This window comes from Syngnathus acus, chromosome 2 (assembly GCF_901709675.1).
Source record: "Syngnathus acus chromosome 2, fSynAcu1.2, whole genome shotgun sequence".
NCBI lineage: Eukaryota > Metazoa > Chordata > Actinopteri > Syngnathiformes > Syngnathidae > Syngnathus > Syngnathus acus.
The window spans coordinates 24843373-24859358 of NC_051088.1; the positions used below are offsets into that span (position 1 = coordinate 24843373).

The 15986-nt window shown below is 43.8% G+C and overlaps 1 protein-coding gene across 5 annotated transcripts; it reads left to right on the forward strand.

Moving 5' to 3' along the window:
• The first annotated feature begins 1113 nt into the window (after window positions 1-1113).
• On the forward strand, window positions 1114-12856 carry kcnh7 (potassium channel, voltage gated eag related subfamily H, member 7). Of its 5 annotated transcripts, none has more exons than XM_037246203.1 (16): window positions 1114-1417; window positions 2154-2384; window positions 5027-5182; window positions 5528-5980; window positions 6946-7160; window positions 7221-7646; window positions 8428-8659; window positions 8725-8892; window positions 9393-9592; window positions 10667-10919; window positions 10984-11189; window positions 11464-11548; window positions 11712-11927; window positions 12117-12267; window positions 12372-12544; window positions 12606-12856. In XM_037246203.1, the coding sequence occupies exons 1-16, from the start codon at window positions 1342-1344 to the stop codon at window positions 12686-12688; spliced, it is 3324 nt and encodes a 1107-aa protein (XP_037102098.1). In that variant the 5' UTR covers window positions 1114-1341; the 3' UTR covers window positions 12689-12856. The 5 variants fall into 5 exon arrangements, with proteins under 5 accessions (XP_037102098.1, XP_037102099.1, XP_037102100.1 ...); XM_037246204.1 differs by having other exon boundaries at window positions 10676-10919; XM_037246205.1 differs by lacking the exons at window positions 10984-11189; window positions 11464-11548; window positions 11712-11927; ... (1 more) ...; window positions 12372-12544; window positions 12606-12856 and adding an exon at window positions 9784-9928 and having other exon boundaries at window positions 10667-10883.
• Window positions 12857-15986: the final 3130 nt, after the last annotated feature.

Here is a 15986-nt window from a genome sequence, read left to right on the forward strand (position 1 = left end):
CCATCCCAGTTATGAGGGGGTGCACACTTACACAATTACAATGAATTTATTTTTAAAAACATGATCATTTTCCTATTTTTGTACAGGTCATCGATCACAATTTTTTATTTTATTTTTTTAATACATGTCCAAGCTTGTTCTCATTTTATTTAAATCATCAAAAGCTGTCATTCCAACAGGGGTGTGTAGACTTTTTAATCGACTGTTCATGTGAGTTGGTTTGACCCGTTGGCCCAAGGGAAGTGTTATTTGATGAAAGGAAAATGTGGGAACAGACTCCAATACTAATCTAATCTTACTCCAAAGGTCCTTGAAGAGGACAAGCCAGGTCATGAACAAGGATCTGTGGGCTGCACTTGCCAGATGGTTGAGCTGCCAATGTGACAGACAAGACAAAGCAGCTACTTGATGCAACCACAACTGAACTGTGTAGCTCTCAAAAGATAGCTGGAACACAGACGTTGTGTTTTCCTGACTTTCTGACGTTACACCGTAGCTCCGCCCCTAAAGTCAAGCGTACTTTCAGTGATCCCTCGCTACTTCGCGTTTCGTTTATCGCAGCTTTACTACATCGCGGATTTTTTTGCCAAATTAAGAAAACTTTTAAAAGTCAAACAAAAACTTATAAATTGAGGAAACATGTGTCTAACTTTTAGGACAATGTAGCATTGCTCCAAATGTTCGTTTACATTCCATTAGAAGTCTGTTTTCGCGTGTTAGCACGATCGCGAATTAGCATCTTTCCGCTAACTCGTTAGCCTGCCCAGTACTTCTTGTTGATGACCATACTTCGAGGATTTCACTTATCGCGGGTGGTTTTTGGAACCAATTATCCGCGATAAACGAGGGATTACCGTAGCAAAATGGGTGTAAAAAGGGAAAGGTTTGATCAAATAACACTTTCATTTCTTTCTAAAATATGGATTAAAGATTGTTCATCCGTTTATGAGCGTCAGGCACGCATTTTGTGAGCATATGTAGTTTATTACTCTTGTTCCATTGGATAATGGTCAGTGTTTGGGAATGATTTTCAACTCTGGAAAAAAAATGCCTATATCTCCATGAAATAGCTTGGCAGAAGACACGCCTACCTTGGTCGGTCAGCAGCGTCTCTGTCACACGTTTCCACAAACAATGCACCGCGCCCGTGAGCGCACGACCACACGAGCATCTCGGAAATGAGAAGCGATTGCTTTTGTCTGATGTTTGGCTGCCGCATGTACGCGATCAGCCAAGGCCGTCAAGCGTGCGTCATGGGGGAAATTTTCTGACCATCATGACTGACTGGTGACAAAAGGAACGGATTGTATTTTTTGTTTGGGGGGGGTGAAGAAGGAAATAATGCCGGTCCGCAGGGGCCACGTAGCGCCACATAATACATTTCTCGGAGTAATAATTCGTAAATTCGAAGGACAAAGTGAGTACAGTGCATGAAGTGTGTGTCCTGCGCTGCGCTGCGCTACGCTGCGCTGCGGTGCATGCTGCGCCCGTAAAAAGCACGAGTCTCATTCCTCTTTAAATGATTTTATTTTCGCCCTAAATGTGATTTATTGTCCTTTTGAGTACAGGTGCAAGAATTTTATCTTTCAATTTCAGTTCAGTTTTATCCACGTGAACATTCATTCGTTATTAATAAGCTTGGACATGTATTTATTTATTTATTTATTTTTATGTAATTTTATTCATTTATTTATTTATTTATTTATTGCTCAATTTTATTGGGACAATTTCTGCTGTAATTTGGTGGTATTTATTGGGATATATTAATCATAATTTGGGTTAACGTCATCATCATGATCATTATTTCACCATTTCCTCGAACATGCATTTTCCAAATGAGTTCCAATCAGGCGTTGACTGCAGGCAAATCTTTTTTGGGCCATAAACTATAAGCAAATAGAATCACCAAAGTTATTAGAACTTAAATCTTGGAGTACTGCACTCCATTTAATGAGCCTATAAATGAGTTTCATTGTTTTGTCACTTATACCACTAGAACAAATTTTCATCGAGGTCATTGGTCGAATATGAACAAAACAAATTCAAAAAAGAACCAAGCTCTAAGTATGTGGGGTCTGAAAGTTAGTGGGGCGAATTAAAGAAACCCTTAACTGATATTTTGGCATATTGACTTTTGTTGTTATTGTTGACAGACAAGAAATTCATCATCGCCAATGCTTGTGTGCAAAACTGCGCCATCATCTACTGCAACGATGGATTCTGCGAGCTGACCGGTTTCTCCAGGCCGGATGTCATGCAGAAGTCGTGCATATGCGACTTCCTGCACGGTCAGTCCACAAGCCGCTATGCCATCACTCAAGTCGCTCAGGCCCTCCTGGGATCGGAGGAACGCAAGGTGGAGATCATGTACCAACGTAAAGACGGTGAGTGACCTTCACTGACTTTGTGTGAAAAGGTTCAACTAAGATGTGCTGCTTACTTTTGTTTGTCTACTTCTCTTTGTAGCATAATTTATTCAGAGAACATTCTATAATGATTCATTATTACAGTGAAGAGATCTACCATGCAGTCCTTTTTGACTTGATGGCTCCTAATAGAATCTTTGAGAGCAAATTCAATTCATTTCATTTATTGCCTCCCATCAGCCTCTTTTGCTCGTTGTTTCTATTCCTGGGGACATTTAGACTACAGTTCATTTTGAACGGAGTTCCTGTAAAATGTTCCCAATATGGGATGACAACAGACTATTAGTACCTTCTAGGTGTACTTAGAAGTAAAGGAACTGACATTGTGGGCAAATCTTTGAGTACATTTACATGGCAAACATAAAACAGCCATGTTGTCGCTTTAGACTTGTTGCTACTGTTGTCAAAGTGATATTTTTAACGAGGCGGCGGACGAAGCTGAGGTCAAAAGATTTTTTCACAGTCAAATAATAGAGTATTGCTATCATCAGATAAAAATGCAGTTTGTCTTTGGTCAGAATTAGAAATATTTAATGGCCCTACACTTGTGTCAGAGGCTATCAGAAGACAAGTTTTTGCCTGTGTTCTGCCCACTGGAACACTTCATAGCTGCTGTATATCTAAGGAATGTCAAGCATGTGCTACATATAAGTCCTTGTATCAGGATGGATTAGCTCTTTGCTGTATTATCACTGTACACATGCGGTTGCAATGCGACATGAACAAAACACATGTATACACTTTCAAGTTGACAACCGCGTGAACATGAAATGATGGCAGCGAACGCAGGTTATTAAATCTGAAAAGAGCATACAGAATCCTGACCCTGGCTGTCTTACTTTCAGGTCAAAGTGATTGATTTCTTGGCCAAAGTTAATGGAGCATTACAATGTTTTCCCCATCAATCAGAGCGCTTCAAGATCTGCCCTGCTGAAAATATGTCTCTGGTGGTGTTAATAGTACATCCCTCGAGTCATCGTGAGGCTAGCTGGCTCAGTTTAGCTCATCGTTAGCTCATACCCACCTAGCTTGCGCACAATGCTTTTCAGGGTTTATGCATTGCTAGCTTGCTAGCTAGCTAGCTAACTGTTTCAAATGAATGCTGAGCTACAGTGTCTTAATTATTGAAAGTGGAAATGAAATGAAATGAAACCGAATGACGTGCTCAAAAGTCCTCATTTTCTCAATAATTTGAAATGTATTATAGTCACTGTAGTACATTCAAAATTTAATGAGTAACAACGTTTTTTTTCTTGTTTGGGCAGTTTTACAGACATTTAATTGCACCTGCATATTTATGAGTACAAGTACCTTCCTCACAAGCTGGATTGCTGTGTTTTTGTCCGTTTGATCGCCAAACAGGAATCTCGAATCTCATTATTCGTGCATTCAATTGTTGTAGGACTCACTCTGCCTAATTTTAGTTTCCAATATTAGCAATAATATTACTATCAACAGAGTTGTCAATAGAGCTACCAATAAAAATAAAAAAATACTCAGAGGACACCATTCGTTTTATATTTGTGTGTCTAATGTGTGTAATCGGGCAAACTAGTAGGAAATTCAGTGACTTTCCCTCATGAGAGTGATCATCTTGCCTCCTCCTCCTCCTCATATCAGCAGATTTATCATGACTTATTAATGTCTTTTTCCTTTTGTGGTGACAGTGATGTACGATAATGGGCATAATACAGCTTAGCCCAGCAGAATCAAGGCTCACCAATACATAAAAAAACGACCCTTTGCTACCTAAAGTCAGCTGGAGGATTTGATTTATTATCTTGCTGCACAAAATAAATTTTGTTTGGATAACATGCTTTCTAGAATTATGGTTAAAAAAGAGATGGATGGATGGATGGATGGATGGATGGATGGATGGATGGATGGATGGATGGATGGATGGATGGATGGATGGATGACATGATAGATAGGTAATTTCAGTTCTGCATTCAAATGAATATGTGGACAGAATGTTAAGTTCCTGCTGAAAAAAAAGCTGCTGTATGAGTTGAGGCAGCGTGCGCTATAAATAACTCGCCTGCAGACTTGCAGCCTGATTCGACTGCAGGGATCTTCTATAAATGTCCATTTTACAACTGAATATTCATTGCAGAACTTCCTGACAATTCATGAGTCATACATGGAAAAATTCCATGCAAATATTGCCATTAGAATCGAGCCTCCTTCCTGACAATTCATGAGTCGTACATGGAAAAATTCCATGCAAATATTGGCATTAGAATCGAGCCTCCTTCTGAAGCAGGTTTAAGAAATAATAAATCAAACAAAATCCTATTTTTAGATAGAGCAGGTGTTCTCGCTCGGAACCCGCATTTGGCTATGATCCATTTTTATAGAGGTCACACACATTGGGCCAAATCACTAAAATCCTTTTAAACCTGAATATACAGCACACATCTGAAAAGTCTATTCCAGAGCCCGTTGTTAAGATACTCAATAAGTCACATTCAATAAGGTCATAAAATTTGATGGTCCAATCATAAAAGTTTCATTTCTTCATTTCAGTGTTGTCACATGATATAAATGTAATTGATGGATCTAGAGATTGACTAACCATGACTCAATCTCTTTTTGGTCAGGTTCAAAGTTTCTGTGTGCCACACATATCATTCCGGTGAAGAATGAAGACGGCGTGGTCATGATGTTCATTCTTAATTTCGATTACATTCTGGACGAGGGCAGCAGCGACTCGGTGGAGAAGCTAAACCGCGCTTCCCCTTCCAAAGCTGACCAACGTAAGTGAAAATGCAATGGAAACAATGGAAGCTAATCAAGCATGTGTAATGCGTTATTTTTTTTTTAGTTTTTTATTTCATACAAACTTGAAAAATGCTGATGAAGATTCATCATGAGAAATCCTATCAAAATTGGAAAATACGCAAAAGTTCATTATTTGGCCTAGCACTTGGTTAGGGGGGGCAGTGCCCTCATGGTCCCACCTCTATCTCCGCCACTGAGCTTAGAAGTAAACAATATAAATGTAGCCATTTCTAAACATTGGGGGTGGGGGCAGCAGTTACCGATGGCAAAGCCCACCCTCAAATGTAACCATCTGTAACTGTGATCTACTCCTCGTTCAGGAAAAAGAAGATTCTTCCATTTCCGTTTGCCAGTTTTACCACTTCTGGGCATCAGCAAGCAGTCCCTGCCTCAGGAAGACCCCGATGATGTGATGGTGGAATCTCCTTGCCACAGTGACGACTCCATAACAATGTGTAACGACCAACTGGCCAACATCCAGGAGAGCTGGAGTCGTTCCAACCCCAACGACACTCTCATCGTCCCGAGTTTTTCTTCCACACCCGTTTCTGGCCCGTTGGATCACTCCTCGCCCAAAGGTCCTTGGGACAGATTATATCCAGATGCCAAGTGTCAGGAGGACACAATTATCGCCACGCCATCCATCCCGGGCCTCACTCCCACCGCATCCAGGGAGAGCGTATGTAGCATTCGGAAAGCCTCATCCCTCTATGACGTGGACGGTTTTAGATCCAACTCCAAGGAGGCCTTCAGGGATCGCCACGACAGTGAAGGTAGGCCAATAAAAAAGGATGGAGGAATGTTTTGAGGCTCACACTCTACTTATCTCATCTCGTGCCTGTCAGAGAAAATAAAGCCCCAAAGCTCATGTCCAATATTCCAAGTATTACAAAATGGCCGCTTAATATCAGCTCCAATTTGCATACATTGAAGAGCACAAGCTCCTTTGTCTATTCTCCTCTCCGTGTCCCCTCCACCTTCTCTGTTATTAATTGCTGCCATCTGACAAAGGACAGCTAACAAGCTTCCTGTATCTTCATTAGCTCAAATGCAGGTTTACCGCACGAGTGGTGCTGAATGACAAATTATTTAAATGAGCATGTGTTTGAATAGATACATGAAATTTGGTCTGATTGTTGGGTTATTACTCATAGGTTAAAAATGAATCAGAAATGTATCGTAGTTCATCGGACCCCAATCGGTCAGTCCTGGGTTTCCCCCCCTACCCCCACCCTTCACCTTGAGTACCCTGCAGCTGGATGACTGGTGCTATGGTTTGAGCCATTTTTCCTCCACAAGCTGCGCAAGCATAGTCCATCCTCAAGTGTCTCTTGCGCTGTCCTATACCATCAATCACGATATTGTACGGCCATGGCAGCGGCAGAAGCAGGGAGTGGGTCGGTTCTGTGTCAGCCAGAGTTCACCTTTGGTCACTCTTGTCACTGTAAAATAGAAATGAAGTGCTGAATATTGTGGCGACAACATTACAGAGGTACCTTGACTTACAGCACAAGTAAAAAAAATAAAATAAAGTACTCGTTCCCATTCTACATCATCCCAAACATTGCTTGATTTCTCTTTTTGCAGCCATTTTAAACAAGCTAACACGATGGCTGATGGATGTTTCGCTACGCAAATATCGGATGGTCTCGGCTGAGATGTGCTTCGTTCATCACTCCCACTTTCATTGTAATGACAAACTGTCCTCTGATGTGCACCGTTGGCTTTCCATCTTCAGGGCCTCTCATCCAGATCAAATCAAGTCTGCTCTGCTCCACCTCCGATTCCAATCTCAACAAGTACAGCACAATCAACAAGATTCCCCTCATCACGCTTAACTTCTCAGAGACCAACGTTGAGAAGAAATGCCCATCGCCGCCGTGTTCGGAGAAAACCGTGATTGCGCCCAAGGTCAAAGACCGAACGCACAATGTCACGGATAAGGTCACACAGGTAAGTAGTTAAGAATGAGAAGGAAAAAAATCATCCTCAACCTCGTGTCACTGTCTCCAGGTTCTATCGCTGGGTGCCGACGTACTGCCTGAGTACAAACTCCAGAGCCAGCGCATGGATAAGTGCACCATCCTTCACTACAGCCCCTTCAAGGCAGTGTGGGACTGGCTCATCCTCCTCTTAGTCATCTACACGGCCATTTTCACGCCTTACTCGGCCGCCTTCCTCCTCAACGACGTGGAGGAGCAGAGTAGACGCGAGTGCGGCTACTCCTGCTCGCCGCTCAATGTGGTGGACTTGATCGTGGACATCATGTTCATCGTGGACATCCTCATCAATTTCCGCACCACGTATGTCAACAGCAACGAGGAGGTGGTCAGCCACCCGGGCAAGATAGCCGTCCACTACTTTAAAGGCTGGTTCCTCATAGATATGGTGGCCGCCATTCCCTTTGACCTACTCATCTTTGGATCGGGATCTGATGAGGTGAGATGCTAGTCATGTGCGGCTTTGGATGTCATTTGCCCAAAGAAAACAGGGTCGTTGGCTTAAATGATGATCTTCTCCTTTACCATCATAGTTTGGAAGTTTTAACAGGTCAGTTGATTCTAAAGTAGACATAGGGAAAATAGAAATCGTTTCTGCGATAATTGAGAGAGAGAGACCGGACATTAATGGCGCTCCGAATTATTTGGATGGTAAAATGGATAACGTTCTTTAGACTTCTCCGCTAAACATTCATTCAAACTAAACTCGTGGGGATGAAAACAGTGTGCTAATCTTTCAAATAAAAACGCTATTTGTTAGGCAAGGCCTGGACCATAATTGTACTTTATGGCTGGGCAAAAGCTAGCTAACATTAGCACTGTCTAAACGAGAGCTGGTGTTAGCTAGCAGGCTAAGCATTAAGTTTTGATAATCAAAGAAAGACAATCCAACCAAACATTCTTTACATTCCTGGAATAAAATTCCTTCCGTAAGGTTCTGGTCCCAAGAAGTGGCTGGTCCACAACGAGGCACTCTCGCTATCATCTCTGTAGAGTACAACTATTTACGACAACCACTTGAGCCTCCTCACCCACACCTTCCACTGGATTAATATAGATTTCTTTTTTTTAAATCATAAACAAAACAATAATGCATCACATTTATATAGCGCTTTCGGGATATTATTTTCTACCCCAAAAAAACCAACAAGGTGGGTTTGTGTTGACTGTAGTTTGAAATTGCTCCGAGTAGTTGACGCCGTGTTGGCCTTGCTTTGCAGACCACCACCCTGATCGGTCTGCTGAAGACGGCCCGCCTCCTGCGTTTGGTACGGGTCGCACGCAAACTGGACCGCTACTCCGAGTACGGCGCTGCCGTGCTCATGCTGCTCATGTGTATCTTTGCCCTCATCGCTCATTGGCTAGCCTGCATCTGGTACGCCATCGGCAATGTGGAGAAGCCGTATTTGGAGCACAAAATTGGCTGGCTGGATAACCTGGGCTTATCTATAGGTGAGTTATACTTCATCAAGCTGGTGACCTTTGACACTTCATACCACTGTGATTTTTCATCCCAGGCAAAAAATATAACTACAGTGACCCAGGTTCCGGACCGTCCATCAAAGATAAGTACGTCACTGCACTTTACTTCACCTTCAGCAGTTTGACCAGCGTGGGCTTTGGCAACGTCTCCCCCAACACCAACTCAGAGAAGATCTTTTCTATTTGCGTCATGCTCATTGGATGTGAGTGACAACCTACAAATCTTCTCATTAATTCACACTTGTAAAAAAAAAAAAAACTTCTAGGCCTTAATTTTTCTGTTCTAAGTTTAGCATCCACTTCCTGTTTGATCCATGATAGAGAAGACTGTTTGAATACATCATTCTAAGTAAACCAGTCCAATCATGGATCAAATACCGATGACACCAAACTCATTTTTGCCACGGTCCGCATCATAGTCATAATTTCCCTCGGAGGGCCATTATGATCGTTTTAAAATCTGAGACTAGTATAAATATTTTAAAAAGATGAATGGTAATAAAAATTGCAAGCAATATCTCTATTTATTTATTTTTTTTAAGTGAAGACAATTTGTAATCTTAGTAATGACACAAAGTCGATGCAAAATCGGTCTTCGTGGGCCACATAAAATGATATGGCGGGCCGCATTTGGCCCCCGGGCCTTGAGTTTGACACCCACCAATGAATGTTGGACATTCAAAGCTCCATGTGACTTTTTCAGCACTAATGTACGCCAGCATCTTTGGGAACGTCTCGGCCATCATCCAAAGGGTGTATTCCAGTACGGCCCGTTACCACCTCCAGATGCTGCGAGTCAAAGAATTCATCCGCTTTCACCAGATCCCAAACCCGCTTAGGCAGCGGCTCGAGGAGTATTTTGAACACGCGTGGACGTACACCAACGGCATTGACATGAATATGGTATGAGAGCCATGCCGTCCGGTCGTTGGAAAGAGGCTGACAATGGCAATTTGATCATGTAACATTATGACATGCGTTACAATATTTGTTTCTATTCATCACCGTATTATTGATGGTACTTATTTAAGTTTGTCTTTTTCCATGTCTGCTTCATGCCAAATGGAATGATTGGACCACTCTGGTAAGAGAAGGAGGTACATGTGTACCATTTGTTGATTGTTACTTGGGGCGGTGTGGCTCAGGCGGTAGGGTGGTCGTCTCCCGATCCAGAAAGTTGTGGGTTCGATCCCCTCGCCCCTTGTGACTATGTTGCTCCTGATGCTGCATCATCAATAGGTAAAATGAGGAGGTGTTTTCAAAAGCATCATGCAAGTGAGAGTCCATTTGATGATCATAAAATCACAGTGTAGTTTTTAGCTTTACTGTAAAAAAAAAAAAAGCATACTAGTATCAGTCTTGTTTGAAAATGCAAAGTTGTGCTACTAGTCAATTATTTAGGCATCATTGGACTTGGATTAGGTTTTCAAAAAAGCTTCAGTAGCCGTGTCCGGCGCTAGCACAAAGTTTGACAGTTTTTGATGCTCACAGAATGCTTCAGCCGATATGTAAAAATATTCATACATACCCGAGTAAATATGGAAAATTAAAGTAATGGCAGGAGCAATGATGGATTCAGTGTGAAAGTACTAAAATGATGGAAAGACTTCCCAGCTAATGAAAATTCTTTCATTGAGCAAGGTACAATTTTGTTACGCCAACTCATTGTAAATATGTAAAACAAACGTGATGAGTTGATAAAAAAATATACTGTTATTGCTTTTCTTGTGTTAACTATAAAACAGAGGAAACCCACATGAACACTAAGAATACAGTAATTCTAGAAAAGCTGAAGCCCGGATTTGAACTCACAAACTCAGAACTGCGAGGCTGATCAGCTAACGACTGCATCATGTAAAACTACAAGTGGCAATTGTGATATTTGTCCAAACTGCAACTTCACAGAATCAAAGCAACTTTTTTTTTTTTCTTCTTCAATTCCTCACTCGCTCTCACCACAAATCCATCTGCTTGTAGGTCCTGAAGGGTTTCCCGGAGTGCCTCCAGGCAGATATCTGCCTTCACCTCAACAAGAACCTCCTGCAAGGCTGCAAGGCGTTTGGCGGTGCCACTAAAGGTTGCCTGCGGGCGCTGGCCATGAGGTTCAAAACCACGCACGCACCCCCCGGAGACACACTGGTTCATTGCGGAGACGTGCTCAGCGTGTTATATTTTGTCACGCGTGGCTCCATCGAGATCCTCAAAGAAGATGTTGTGGTGGCCATCTTGGGTGAGTCTTACGACTTTAAGGTTAGCAACACGTGACAAAGTTGACATGAACGTGTGGCCTGCAGGCAAGAACGACATATTTGGAGAAATGATCTCCCCGTCAGCAAAGCCAGGAAAATCATGCGCTGATGTGCGGGTGCTGAGCTATTGCGACTTGCACACCATCCAGCGGGGGGAGCTCTTGGAGGTTCTGGACATGTATCCAGAATTTGCTGACCATTTTATGACGAACCTGGAGCTGACCTTTGACCTCTGTAATGAGAATGCCAAGGTATGGATTCAAGTTCAATTCAGTTCAAGTATTTGCATGAAATCCTTAAGGACTGTTTGTTTTTAAACTTTGACCTGTGCAAACGTCATTGAACTCAACCCTAATGCCTAATTTGAAACCCTAATTCTAGTTTCAAACACTAACCCTGATTTGAAACCCTAGTTTGGAATCCTAATTTTAAACCGCTAACTGGGTCATCCAAATAATCTGTTCAACTTTGTAGATTCATACAGCATACATGACTTCCTTCTGAGTATTCCATTTGTCTACCTAGAGACCCAACACGCAAGACATCGATTCCAGCGTGGACCCTCAAATGAGTTGGAGGAGAATGTCATGCGCTAGGAAGTCTTCGATTGGTATGTTCATTTTTGTTTATTCACTTTTGTCAACACGTCCATTTAAACAAATTGACCGAAAAACTCGAAATACATGGGATCTCGATGAATCAACTCTCGCGACCTCGCTTTAGATTGTCGTTTCAAACATTTTACAAATCATTAATACTTCTGTTTGTTGTAGGTCTTCCTGCACCAACATTCTGCAACTCCACTCCAGAGCAAACCTCCTCCACAGCCAAGGAGCGGCGAGATTCTGCCATGGCTGCTGGAGAGCACGAGGAGGAGGAAGAGGAGGAGGAGGAAGAGGAAGAGAAACCCAAACCTTGGCGTTCCAGCGCACTGGGCAAGCCACCGGTCCCGGACCAGCGCAGCTCTGCCGCTGGGCTCGACACTTCTGGTTGGTTTGAGTTTGAGTTTATTCACGCAATATCCAAGACATACAACATGAAACAACAAACAGTATTACACAGTCGGATGCGTGAAAGGTCACCCCAAGCAAGCTATTTAAAGCTTCATCATGACTTCATTCAACATGTTCACGTACGACACTGACTGTTACCATGGTGACCGTGATTCTTCCCAACAGAGCACCTCGAAGACCAGTGGACACTTACAAACCAAGAAAAGGAGTCACTCCGGGGTCAGGCCACGCCAGTCGAAGAGGACGACACCGATACCGACCTCAGCTACGTGGAAGTGGAGCAGCGGCTGGACAGGCTGCAACAGCACCTCAACAGGTGCGGGAGAGGCACAAAGGACGAGGAGAGCCCGGTGGGATATGACCATCATCTACGAGCGTGCAACTCCAGTTCTGTGCCGCCTTGTGCTGTTTTGACTACAGGCTGGAGTCCCAGATGACGGCCGACATACGAGCCGTCCTCCAGCTCCTCCAGAGGCAAACTTCTTCCTTCCCGCCTGCCTACAGCGCCGTCCAGCCCGGAGGAACCGAGATTGGCCATCAGGGTGCGGCAAGCGTCGGACATCCGGACAAGTCCTACTCGACATCCACTTCTGGTAGACGACACAAGCATTTTGGGATTTTGAAACAAACTTTTTCATTCTGGATCGTTTTCAGGGTCCTGGCACAGAGACTCATCCAGGTGTGAACATAGCTGGAGTGGAGCAGAGACTTCCAGTGGGGAACGTGTCCTCTGTTGAGTGATGCCCGTACCAGCTTCCCAGCAACGTCACCAGCAGCTCAGTACCAGCGGGACTCCGTGGACCAAGCCGTGTCTGACCTGCGGCACTCCCCAAGATGACCAAGGACTTTTTTAGTTGGACTCAGGGTAGAAGAATATGCAAAGGAACAAAACACGACTTCCATTCCTTTACAGCAGTGTTTCCCAACCAGTGTGCAGTGTGCCGCCGTGAGAGATGTTCAGCTGTGCCGTGGGAAATTGTCCAACATTAAATACCCAGCGCATTGTAAACAGGATCGCCAAACCACAGGTCAGTTAGCGCAAGGCCTGGTCAGCCACTTGCTAATCGTGCATGCGTGGCAAATCGGAGAATCTTGACATTTCATGTTGCGGCATCGGCACATACTCAGTTCATGTTTATGTGTTGCTGTTAGCGTTGGCTCGTGAGTGAACGATTCGTTCAAAAGAACGATTTTCTTTTCAGTGAACGAGAGTGAACAAATCACTTCCTAAAGTGATTCGTTCTTTTTTCTGTTCATATGACTTCAACAAGTAGGTGCCGGTAATGCGCATTGAAGCTGGTGCCACCTCGCCGCAAATCAGAATGAAAAAGAAGCACTTTCACTTAAGCTTTTTCCCTAATGAAGTGGCCTGTGATTAGGTACACCTCATGGACACTTCAATAGGTACACTACACGAGGTAAAAAAAAAAAAAAGAATAAATAAATAAGAAAGTGTAGCGAACGATTTGGTGAACGATTCTTTTGAACAATTCTTTTGAACAAATATTTTGAGTGAACCGATTCTAAAGGTTCAGTTCACTTAAAAGAACTGGAATGCACTAGTACAAAAGAGTGCAGACGGCCAAGGGCTGTCAGGTCGAAATAGCTGACTGGTTAGTGACACGGGCTCTCGCTTGGAAGGAACTTGGTTCGATCCCAGGTGTGAGCATACACCTAATTGTCCTTTTAGAATTGGAACCTCGCTGCATATGCAAACATATGCAAGTATTTATGTGTAAATACATAAGGTGGCCCGGCCCCAAGTTGGCGGAGCGAACCAATGGATCACGCCCACTACCTAGGGGGCCGGGTGGAATCCAGTAGTGTAAGGGGCGGGGTGAAGAGAGTTACGGTTCCAAAGTAGGGTTTAAAGCTAGGGTTAGGGGCGGGCCACCTTATGTATTTACACATAAATACTTGCATTTGATGGCATATGCGTACGCAGCGAGGGTCCAATTCTAAAAGCACATTCAGGTATATGCTCACACCTGGGCTCGAACTAAGTTCTTTCCGAGTGAGAGCCAAGGGAATCTTGGAAAACATGTTGGAATGCGGCCCCGAGGACTAGAGCTTGACACCTGTGACCTTTGACCATGATATTTCCCTAATAAAGTGGCCTGTTATTAGGTACACTTGAAAATGGCGGTGTACCTAATGGAGTGTCCGTGTGAGTCCCTCGTTAAGTGCACCTGCGTGAAAAGTTTTAGCTCCTGCGGAACGTGAAAGGAGCTAAAACATTTCACGCAGGTGCGCTTAACGAGGGTCCATTGGAAAACATGTTGGAACGTGGCCCCGAGGACTAGAGCTTGACACCAGTGACCTTTGACCATGATATTTCCCTAATAAAGTGGCCTGTTATTAGGTACACTTGAAAATGGCGGTGTACCTATTGGAGTGTCCGTGTGTTTCCCTCGTTAAGTGCACCTGCGTGAAAAGTTTTAGCTCCTGCAGAACGTGAAAGTGACCAAAATCTTTTCACACAGGTGTGTTTAACGAGGGTAACTTGGAAAACTTATTGGAACGCGGCCCCAAGGACTAGAGCTCGACACCTGTGACCTTTGACCATGATATTTCCCTAATAAAGTGGCCTGTTATTAGGTACACTTGAAAATGGCGGTGTACCTAATGGAGTGTCCGTGTGATTCCCTCGTTAAGTGCACCTGCGTGAAAAGTTTTAGCTCCTGCGGAACGTGAAAGTGGCTAAAACTTTTCACGCAGGTGTTTTTAACGAGGGTAACTTTGGAAAACATATTGGAACGCGGCCCTGAGGACTAGAGTTTGACACCTGTGACCTTTGACCATGATATTTCCCTAATAAAGTGGCCTGTTATTAGGTACACTTGAAAATGGCGGTGTACCTAATGGAGTGTCCGTGTGATTCCCTCGTTAAGTGCACCTGCGTGAAAAGTTTTAGCTCCTGCAGAACGTGAAAGGAGCTAAAACTTTTCACGCAGGTGCGCTTAACGAGGGTCACTTGGAAAACATATTGGAACGCGGCCCCGAGGACTAGAGCTCGACACCTGTGACCTTTGACCATGATATTTCCCTAATAAAGTGGCCTGTTATTAGGTACACTTGAAAATGGCGGTGTACCTAATGGAGTGTCCGTGTGATTCCCTCGTTAAGTGCACCTGCGTGAAAAGTTTTAGCTCCTGCAGAACGTGAAAGGAGCTAAAACTTTTCACGCAGGTGCGCTTAACGAGGGTCACTTGGAAAACATATTGGAACGCGGCCCCGAGGACTAGAGCTCGACACCTGTGACCTTTGACCATGATATTTCCCTAATAAAGTGGCCTGTTATTAGGTACACTTGAAAATGGCGGTGTACCTAATGGAGTGTCCGTGTGATTCCCTCGTTAAGTGCACCTGCGTGAAAAGTTTTAGCTCCTGCAGAACGTGAAAGGAGCTAAAACTTTTCACGCAGGTGCGCTTAACGAGGGTCACTTGGAAAACATGTTGGAACGCGGCCCCGAGGACTAGAGCTCGACACCTGTGACCTTTGACCATGATATTTCCCTAATAAAGTGGCCTGTTATTAGGTACACTTGAAAATGGCGGTGTACCTAATGGAGTGTCCGTGTGATTCCCTCGTTAAGCGCACCTGCGTGAAAAGTTTTCGCTCCTGCAGAACGTGAAAGTGGCTAAAACTTTTCACGCAGGTGTTTTTAACGAGGGTAACTTTGGAAAACATATTGGAACGCGGCCCTGAGGACTAGAGTTTGACACCTGTGACCTTTGACCATGATATTTCCCTAATAAAGTGGCCTGTTATTAGGTACACTTGAAAATGGCGGTGGACCTAATGGAGTGTCCGTGTGATTCCCTCGTTAAGTGCACCTGCGTGAAAAGTTTTAGCTCCTGCAGAACGTGAAAGGAGCTAAAACTTTTCACGCAGGTGCGCTTAACGAGGGTCACTTGGAAAACATATTGGAACGCGGCCCCGAGGACTAGAGCTCGACACCTGTGACCTTTGACCATGATATTTCCCTAATAAAGTGGCCTGTTATTAGGTACACTTGAAAATGGCGGTGTACC